At 46.7% G+C, this 10,000-nt stretch overlaps 1 protein-coding gene across 2 annotated transcripts in view; it reads right to left on the bottom strand.

Moving 5' to 3' along the window:
- Positions 1–10,000, bottom strand: part of LOC125033327 (regulator of G-protein signaling 2-like) — a 27,335-nt gene that overhangs the window by 2,422 nt on the left and 14,913 nt on the right. For both annotated transcript variants that reach the window (XM_047624720.1, XM_047624719.1), the window contains exons 2-3: positions 7,178–7,302; positions 2,196–2,359 (exon numbers count right to left, since the gene is read on the bottom strand). In XM_047624720.1, the coding sequence (XP_047480676.1) occupies positions 2,196–2,359; positions 7,178–7,302 (289 nt within the window). The remainder of the gene's footprint in view (positions 1–2,195; positions 2,360–7,177; positions 7,303–10,000) is intronic.

Raw genomic sequence — 10,000 nt, 5'->3', positions numbered from 1 at the left:
TGTCAGGCGACTCATTTCATCATGAGCTTCCATCCATACCACGATACACACTCCCAATCGTCATCACAAACGTGCCATTCTTTCCACGCAACCAAACCCGAAGACACGCAAAAAAAGAAATTAAAAAATCAACAATACAACTAACGAGCGAAATAATCACAACTAACACACTTAATACGCAGCTTAAACCGAAACAAAACACGAGAGAACAGGTCCATCGCATCGCAGGATCTCGAAACCAAGTCTCTCCCGCGAACCCACCTTTCCCCTCTGACCTTTACTGAAAGACCGCCCCCCTCCCCTTCCCCCGCGCTACCCTCCTCCCCCCCGCATCCTTCCCCTCCCCACCATCCCCCCACCGCGAGCTTTCCTACCCCTTAGTCTCTTCCAGGTAGCTTAAAGGTTATATATCCTCATCTCCCTGCCTGGAAAACTGAACGCGAGCAAGTTGCTCATCGACAGCTTGCAAAGATGTTGAAATCCATTTTACGCACTCAATTGCAACCCCATCTATGAGCTGTTTGTCGGCTTAACAAAGAAACAAAGCTAAGTAAGGATATGATGCAGACTTATTCTCTGCTTGAAAGCTTGCAGGATGAAGAGAATGGCAGACCTTCTTGATGATAAAAAAACGTTCTATTTTCTCGTTTCTTTTCGTTTGTTTGTTTGTTGGTCTTCAAACCGGATACATATGGAAGATAAATGTCATATTGATGATCGAGTTTCCTTCCCGAAGACGCCATCGCGGTGTGGGGGCGGAACGAGAGCGCGCGGGGAGGGAAAGAAAGAAAGAGAAAGAGAAAGAGAAAGAGAAAGAGAGAGTGAGAGAGGAGGGAAAAAGGAAGGAAGTGAAAAGGAGAACAAAGAATATGAGAATAGAGAAAATAGGCGTGAGGAAGAAGATAAATTACTATCGAACAGGAATTGAGAAAATGTAAGAAGAGAAAGACAACTATTTCGATTCCAAGTCCAATAAAAAAATAGACATACAAAGAACTCAATAACTGCAAAATACGACGACGATGTCAGATCATAAATACAATGAGAATGATATTTAGTCAGACCTGGAACGCAACTCTCTTTCTCTCTCTCTCTCTTTATTCCGCTTCGTTTCCTTTGTTACTTAACCCCCTTTCCCCCTAAACCCTCACCCCCCAACCCGCCCACCTTGCCTCGCTCCAACTTCATGCTCTTCTTGTTCCCCTCTCTTCCCCTCCCCTAATCCTCCCCCTCCCCCTCCCCCTACCCCTTCCCCCACTCTCTCTCTCATACAGCGGAGCATCCCACCTCTCGCTCTCGGTTGCCATGGCGACGCAGCATCCACTTCCAGCTTCCAGTATTCATCGATCCAAAGCTAACAAGAGGCAAGGGAGATACCCCAGTGCCTTTCGAGGGGGAGGGGAGGGAGGGAGAGAGTGGCAATAGGGATTACGAAAGGGGGTTTAAGGGAGAGAAGGATGGAAGGAAGGGAGAGGAGGAGGAGGAGGAGGAAGGAGGAATAAGGGAAGGAGGGTGGCATGAGCGACAGAGAGAGAAAGGGTTGAACTACACCGCGTGGTAAGCAAGCCGATGATGACATCCATATGCGTCAATTTTCATCTGAACTATTCGCCAGAAGTTGAGGGGTTGCAGAGGTTGCAAGGGCGGTCATAAATCCCACGCGTCTCCAATTAAAGGGAAAAAAAAGGGCCTCCCGTTAGTCATGCAGCTCCGCTCTGCTCTTCTGAAGACCGCGATTTGCGACAGCGAAGTAAAAGGCGTGACTCAAGAACCCCGATCTCTGATTCACGAGTCGTTTGGCCTTTTCTTCATGGCCGCAACGATTTTTTTTTTTTTTTTTTTGAGGTTACTGAATCACAGTCGTGTTTTGGGTCTGATTCAGTGCACACACACACACACACACACACGGACCCACCTACTAAAACACACACACAAACATCCACCCACACAAAGAAGACATTTATTCTCCTATTCTCTCTGCTTATGCAATTCGAACCTGCTTCATGGGCTCGAATCTCGCCCTTCCGAAACAGCTTCGAAACTCTCTCACACTTTCGAAACGAAGATCCGGATAAGCCACTTGATCAGTGCCAAGGTGTTGTTGACAAGTAACATACTATGAAAGGACATACAAGCATACGGACCACGTGACCGTTCCAAAACTTCGTTAACGAGCGACAGGAACGACAACTCACCTCCTTAGGCGCCTGGACCGCGACGTAGTCTGAGTGAATTTTGAAAGCCTTCGAAGACATCTTGGCGCTGCGGGTCTTCTTGAAGTCTTCGACGGCCATCCAGAATTCGACGTTCTCTTCGCTAAATTCCCTCTGGAGGAAGGCCTTGAACAGTGCCTGTCCGTCTGTTGAAGATAAGAAAAATGGATGGTTAGATTGGCTTTACAGAAATAAAAACAAATAAACGAATATCAATAACAAAAAAAGTGTTAAATTCATTTAAAATATAATTAGAAAAAAATAGAAAAAAAAGGAAGCTGAAATTGCTCGAGGCCAATTACTTAAAGCCTAATCTAAGAAGATGACGTAGCAAGCCATGCATTTATGCATGAATGAAAATGGAGATGCAATGAATGAGTTACCAAGTCGGCCTTTTGTAAATGTCACTCTACGCTGATCCTTGAGCCAGACCAGGCCGCGTGACGTCACGGTTGTCACACGCTACATCGCTCCACCCCCTCCCTCCTCCCCCTCCGAGCTGACAGGTGGATGACACTCACTAGCTTGCCATACGCTCAAGACGCGTTTTTACTTTGAATTCTTGTTTAAAAGTGTCCCTTTCTCTTTTTTCTGTTTCTTCTCTCTCTCTCTCTCTCTCTCTCTCTCTCTCTCTCTCTCTCTCTCTCTCTCTCTCTCTCTCTCTCTCTCTCTCTCTCTCTTTCTCCCTCCATCACCCCCCTCTCTCTCTCTCTCTTTCTATCTCTCTTTCTCTCGCCATTTGCCCTAACATTTAGGCCTATGCACAAGCGAAGCAGGTGAGGATGTTTACACGAGTAGAGGATGTTGTAAGGTGCTGTGTTCATGAGTGCGCTGTACTTTATCTTTCTCTTCTCTTTCGCTCTCTCTTACAAGATATAAAATAGAAAATATTCCCTGTTGACGAGATTTTATAACTAAGAAATTATAGATAGACATCGTGTCCTTGTGCCCCCCTCCCCCCGTCCCTTTCTCTCCTCCTCCCCCCTCTCGCTACTCACACCACAATCTATATCCGTACACACATACAAACACGAGCGCGAAGACACGAGATATTTCGGGCACCCGAGGCATTGAAAAAAAAATGGCTTGGCACTAGCACTGGCACTCTACGTCTCACGAGCTACTATTCCCAGCCTACCTCGGCCCATCAGCATCTCATCTCCCGTGTTGCCAAGGATGCTGCTCATTGTATCGACCCCCAGCCTATTCAGTGCGTCTTAATTAATCTTGTTATGCTCCCCCTCTCGCTACTTTTATCTATTAGTAGTGTTATCTATTTGCACTTCATCGCCCGGCAACGCATAGCAAAGCGAGAGACTTTAAAAAGAAGAAAAAAGAAAAGAAAAAAGACTACCCACTACACCCGTCTGCGCCCCCCTCCTCCTTAACCCCCCCCCCCCTCCCTTTCCCCTGCATTCCTCGTCGCCAGATTTCTCTCTCGTGCAAATGCAATGCCTCGCAACATTTCTGCAACGCAACTCCTTCGCTCGGCATGTTGGCCAGAGATCAAAGAATCCGCAGAAGGCTGACATTCCTTTCATCGTTTCAGCTAGATTCGACCCAAAATACATGCGGCGGGAACCCATAAGCTATCCCTTTCTCTTCTTTCCTTTCGCTCTTCCTTTCTGTCTTTCTTTCTCTTTCTTTCGCTTGCCTCTCCCTCTCTCATCCCCCCCCCCCCTTTTCATCTTCTCTCTTTCTGTTATTCACTCTCCACTTTCATCTCTTCTCTCTCTCTCTCTCTCTCTCTCTCTCTCTCTCTCTCTCTCTTCTCTTTCTCTTCTCTTCTCTCTCTCTCTCTCTCTCTCTCTCTCTCTCTCTCTCTCTCTCTCTCTCTCTCTCTCTCTTTCTCCCTCTCACACTCCCTCCCTCCCCCCTTCTATCTTTCTCTCTCTCTCTCTTTGAAAGCAAAAGCAAAAGGAATACAGGCAGTAGACGCATGAACCAGCATCATGCACTGAGCCCCTGTGCATGGTGATGAGGGAGGTCATGTCGAGTGATGACGCGCCTCTGTCTCGCATCCTGGTAGAGCTGACCACAAGAAACCAGGGTGTGTGGGATGAGGGACGCACACGAACATGTGTACGCACACACACAAGCACATACACACACAGTCTCTCTCTCTCTCTTTCACACACAGCAATGGCTAGATTTAGGAATGGCTAGATTTATAGATAGATAGGGATGGATATGTAAATAGATGGATTGATTGATTGATTAATAAATAGATAGAGAGACAGATAGATAAAGTTAGACAGATAGATATATAGATAGATAAATTAACCAGACAAAGAGCTCAAAGCTGATCTCTGACCCCCACAGAGGGAAAAATCACAAAATAACAGACACAAATAACAAATCAAGGTCAGGACAACGGGAAGAGGAAACGTTCTCAGCGTAAAACAATACAAGTTCATGACCTCCTCGTGAACGTACAAAAGGCGCCGTTCAACTTCACACTCACACACGCACTCACACTCACGCTCTCACGCTCCCATTCGTTCACGCTCTGCCACGCTCTCGCTCCCTCTGTCTCTTTGTCTCTTTGTCTCTCTCTCACTCATACTCACACGCTCTCTCTTTCTTTCTCTCTCTCTCTCGCTCTCTCTCTCTCTCTCTCTCTCTCTCTCTCTCTCTCTCTCTCTCTCTCTCTCTCTCTCTCTCTCTCTCTCTCTCTCTCTCTAATCCCACCCACTCCAGCTTAATCCTCACGAAGGACCGTAATGGCAGTCATTTCCCGGCGGTTTTCATCCCCTGCCGCTTGGCACTGGCGGCAGGGTAATGACGGAAACTCGACCCCCCCCCCCCCCCTGTAAGGACCCTTCACGATGGCATTGTAAGGCGGGACACGTGGAGGTCCTTCGGCGCTGCTCCAGAGGGCGTAACAAAGAGCGTCACAAGGGATGGGCTTCGGTTCTCTATCGCGTAGCTGTCTATGCCTCTTTTGCGGTCCCCTCTTTCTTCTCTTTTTTCTCCTATTCTCTTTCTCTGTCTCGGTCTCTATTTCTTGCTATCTCTCCCTCTCTGTCTTTCTCTCGTTCTATCCTTTCTGTTGACTTTTTATCTACCCTGCCCTCTCTGCTTCTCTTCCTGTCTGATTACCTTTTTATCTACCTGTCTCTCTCTCTCTCTCTCTCTCTCTCTCTCTCTCCCCTTCCTCTCTGTCTCCTCTTCATCTCCCCAATTATCAACGTTTTGTCAGATAGACGAAGCCCCGGGGAATTTTAACTGACGTAATTGTAGCATCAACAGTGAAAAAAACCCGTAACAAAGAGCTTGGGAAATTACGTTATGTGTCTATCAGTACAAAACTCCTATGTGTTTTTTTCCCTCTTTGCTTCCTATAGTAATGATTTGGTGATTGTATATTGTGGCGGTTCTTAGTACAAAACGAATATGTTTGTGATTTTTGTTGTTGTTGTGCTGTCATCTCTTTCTCTCTCTTTCTTTCTCTGTCTCTCTCTCTCTCCCTCTCTCTCTCTCTCTCTCTCTCTCTCTCTCTCTCTCTCTCTCTCTCTCTCTCTCTCTCTCTCTCTCTCTCTCTCTCTCTCTCTCTTTGTGTATGTGTGTGTATGTCTGGCTCGTGTCCATGAGGTCACACTTATGTTTATGACGGATGCTGCCGACCATGTTGATCCCTCTCAGCCATGTTGATTGCATTAATGGTTCCCTGATTGATGATATAACCAACGATTTGCAACGGAGGCAGGGGGAGGGGGAGGGGGGGGTGATAAGACTGTTTTACTTCCCTCTTCCAGCCCTCTCCTCTTCCCTAAGGTGCCTCCCCTCCCCCTCTCCTTCGTTCCCCTCCCCTCCCCCCTCTGCCTGTGAGTAATAGCAACGCCCTGGGTGGGGGGTGGGGGGGAGGGCAGAGTATGGGGGGAGAGGGCAAAGGGGAGGGGGGCATTACCAGTCCTTGGCGAAGGGTTTGTTCCGGGGGGAGGGGGTAGGAGGGCAAGACAGGGGCAAAGGGAGGAAGGCGGAGATTGAGAAAGGGTGCAAAAGGGGGGAGGAGAGAGAGAAAGAGAGAGAGAGAGAGAGAGAGAGAGAGAGAGAGAGAGAGAGAGAGAGAGAGAGAGAGAGAGAGAGAGAGAGAGAGAGAGAGAGAAGAGAAGAGAGATGGGGCAGGGAGTACACAAGACAGTGGGGGGAGGGGGGGAGGGGGTAGGGTAGTCCGGAGGGTACACGAGGGAGGAAGGGAGGGAGGGAGAGGGGGAAAGGGGGGGAAGGGGCGTGGCCTAGAGTGACTGCCCTTTGACCTCGTGTGCCGTGTGGGAGCTCTGACGTCACGCAAGCTCGTAGGCAAATCCTGTTAAGGAAGTTGTCGCATTGGTTTTTGGGGTGGGGGGAGTGGGGGTGGGGGTGGCTCATGGCGCATAATGAAGGCGTTCAAGAGATAAAAAAATGGGGACAGGATGCGAATGAGAGAGAGAGAGAGAGAGAGAGAGAGAGAGAGAGAGAGAGAGAGAGAGAGAGAGAGAGAGAGAGAGAGAGAGAGAGAGAGAGAGAGAGAGAGAAAGTAAAAATAGACGAGATAATAAACAGTAGACAGAGCAAGAGAAAATAAGAAGAAAGAAAGAAAGAAGATAAAGAAAGACCAACAACAAGAAATATCAAGGCAACAAAAGCGAAAGTAAAGAAAAGCAAATAGACAGAGGAAGGAAGGGTTGATAAGTAAACATTACAAAAGCGTTTGCTAGAAAAGGCTCGGCAATTATTATAACCGGAAGTACGTCATTACACCCTTAATCATACTAAATTATGTGATTATTCTCACGTACCATAAAGGCATGGAAAGAATTTTGACAATGTATATAGATTTATAGCCTTAAATCCATTTACATTTCTCATAATCTCCTTTTAATCTTTAATATACTCTTTACCATCATTATCATTTCTTCTGACAATTCAAAATTCCTTCCACGCTCATAAAAAAAAAAAAAGTTCTTCCAAAAGACACTTACACTTTGAAGCCATCAGGTTATGGAAGCTCTCAGCCCAGCTCTGTGCTTCTTCTGGCTGTGGTCTGACGCTGCATTGAGTTTCACCGCGACGCCGAAGCCAGCCCAGGCGGAGGCGCATGTCACTTCTGAGGGAGAGAAAGAAGAGGGAGGTGAGTGGAGGTGATCAGCTGATAAGTAAAGCATAGAGAGATAAGAGGAAATGATAAGTATGGTGAGAAACGGTGGGGGGGAGGGGGGGGGGGATGGGGTGAATTGGAGTGATCAAATGATAAATGGGGAATGGGATGATTAAAACATAATGAAAAATATTAAAAAAAACAAGTAATAAGATTTAATATAGTAAAAATAGTAGGTAACGGTGATATAAAATACGATGTCTACGTGTTGTTCACCCTTTTTTTTAATTCATTATATATATATATTTTTTTTTAATATATGCTAATGTTGCGCGACCGGATTTGACGGAATGTTAATGCATGTTTTGTTTTTTTCATATCCTCTTAATTATCATCGTGATTAGCTAATCCTCCATTCGTATTTATCGCAGACCTAATGTCAAGGGAGACAGATAAATATAACAAAATTTAAATACAGGATATGTGTGTTTGTTAACAGGAGAATGGGGGGGGGGGGTCAAGAGGAATGGAGTGGGGGGGGGAGAGATAGGCAGGAGGGGGCAGGGGGAGAGGGATGGGGGGGAGGGATGGGGGGGGGAGAGGGAGGGGCTTCCGGTGATAAGGGTGCGAAGTCCCGGATGAAATGGTTAATGCGCCCGGTATGTGAAATTGATAGCGTGTCACAACAGTAATAGAGGAGCTGATAGTTTTCACTACGATAAATGTGGACATAGATAGATAGACAGATAGATAGATAGATAGATAGATAGATAGATAGATAGATAGATCGATAGATAGAGAGAAAGAGAGAGGGAAAGAATAAGACGAAGACGAAGAAGAAGAAGAAGAAGAGAGAGAGAAAAAAAGAGAAAGAAAGAGAGAAGAAAAGAAAAAGAGGGACATAAAAAGATGGAGAGAGAGAGAGAGAGAGAGAGAGAGAGAGAGAGAGAGAGAGAGAGAGAGAGAGAGAGAGAGAGAGAGAGAGAGAGAGAGAGAGAGAGAGAGAGAGAGAGAGAGAGAGAGGGAGAGAGAGAGAGAGAGAGAGAGAGAGAGAGAGAGAGAGAGAGAGAGAGAGAGAGAGAGAGAGAGAGAGAGAGAAAGTACGCGTAATGCGAATAAAATGTGTGGAAAGAGCGACACAAAAGAACGGGTTCCGGGTTCCCTACCCCGCCCCCCTTTGCTCTCATGAGATGCGATTCCCAGCTGTATGAGGAGGAGGAGGAGGAGGAGGAGGAGGAAGAGGAGGAGGAGGAAGAGGAGGAGGAGGAGGAGGAAGAGGAGGAGGAGGAGGAGGAAGAGGAGGATGAGGAGGAGGAATAGGAGGAGGAGGAGGAGGGGGAGGAGGAAGAGGAGGAGGAGGAGGAGGAGGAGGAGGAATAGGAGGGGGAGGAGGAGGGGGAGGAGGAAGAGTAGGAGTAGTAGTAATAGTAGGAAGAGGAAGAGGAGGAGGAGGAGGAGAAGGGAGGGGGAGGTGGTGGGGGGAGGAGAGGGAGGAGGTGGAGGAAGAGGAGGAGGAGGAGAAGGGAGAGGGAGGAGGAGGGGGAGGGGGGAGGGTGGGAGGGTGGGGAGGAGGAGGAGGAGGAGAAGGAAGAAGCAGGGAGCGAATTAAAGTAAAAAAGAAAAAAAGAAAAAGAAAAATTAAAACGAAACAAGTAAACTATTTTATACAATAAAAAAACTTTTTTTTTTTCTTTTTCTTTTTCATCCCTCTCCCTCACGCCCTCTTCCGTTGATCTGAGAAAGGACTGTGACGACCGGACGCTGCGCGGTTTTCATTTGTCGGTTTGGTCACGTGACTTCGAGATTAGCCTTGGTGAGAGAGCATGTGTGATGTATTTATTGAATCTACTCATTATCGTGCGTTTTAATTGCATAGCTTTCTCTAGCATAAAATGAGAAAACGAGATATCTCAATGTACTTAAAATATGTTTGTGTTCGTTTTCGCTTCTTCGACTATACATTTTATTCTTCTTTCTTTATCGAAAAAGAAAGCGACCGGACAAGGGGGGGGGGGGGGGGGAGGGTGATCCGGCACAGGAATTTCACTTTCTCGCCCCCCCCCCCCCTCCTCCTCCTCCTCCTCCTCCTCCTCCTCCTCCTCCTCCTCCTTTCGCTCGGGGTTCCTCCTCGGCCTACATTTTCCCTCGACTCAATAAACATTCAAGGACAAACGATAAGATCTCTGATTAAGACTGGTCGCAATCTATTAATGATAATGATAAAATAATAAAACAAACATAACAGAAATAGGAATAAACATAAAGAGATTCGACAAGGAAGAGCAGTCGACGTAAAGGAGGAATCGTTAAGCTCGAGCGAAGGGAGTGACACAGCTGTAGCGCGTGACGTCATGCTTACGTCACGGCGACCGCATAGAAAAAAAAAAAAAAAAAAAAAAGAAAAACGATCCTCGACTCGGCGGTCTCGTCCAGGCAGACCCATTATTGGCCACTATTACTCCTCGTGTGATCTCAGTGATCTTCGTGGGTTTGAGGTTTATGAATATGATTATGTGTGCTATTGACACGTTTTAATCGTGATTCGGGCTCTGTCTGTCTCTGTACTTAAAGCGACGGTTCAGTAAATGATGACTATCACGCATGTACAAAAGTTTCTTCTCTCCCTTCGACCATCCTTTCTACCTGAAACATGTTGATAAGAAAAAAACAAAAAAACACGCACACAAAGTAACAATGAAAACAATGG

This window comes from Penaeus chinensis, chromosome 16, assembly GCF_019202785.1.
Source record: "Penaeus chinensis breed Huanghai No. 1 chromosome 16, ASM1920278v2, whole genome shotgun sequence".
NCBI classification, from domain to species: domain Eukaryota; kingdom Metazoa; phylum Arthropoda; class Malacostraca; order Decapoda; family Penaeidae; genus Penaeus; species Penaeus chinensis.
Note: the sequence above shows the minus strand (reverse complement) of the source record. Positions and strands in the feature narration are given on the sequence as shown.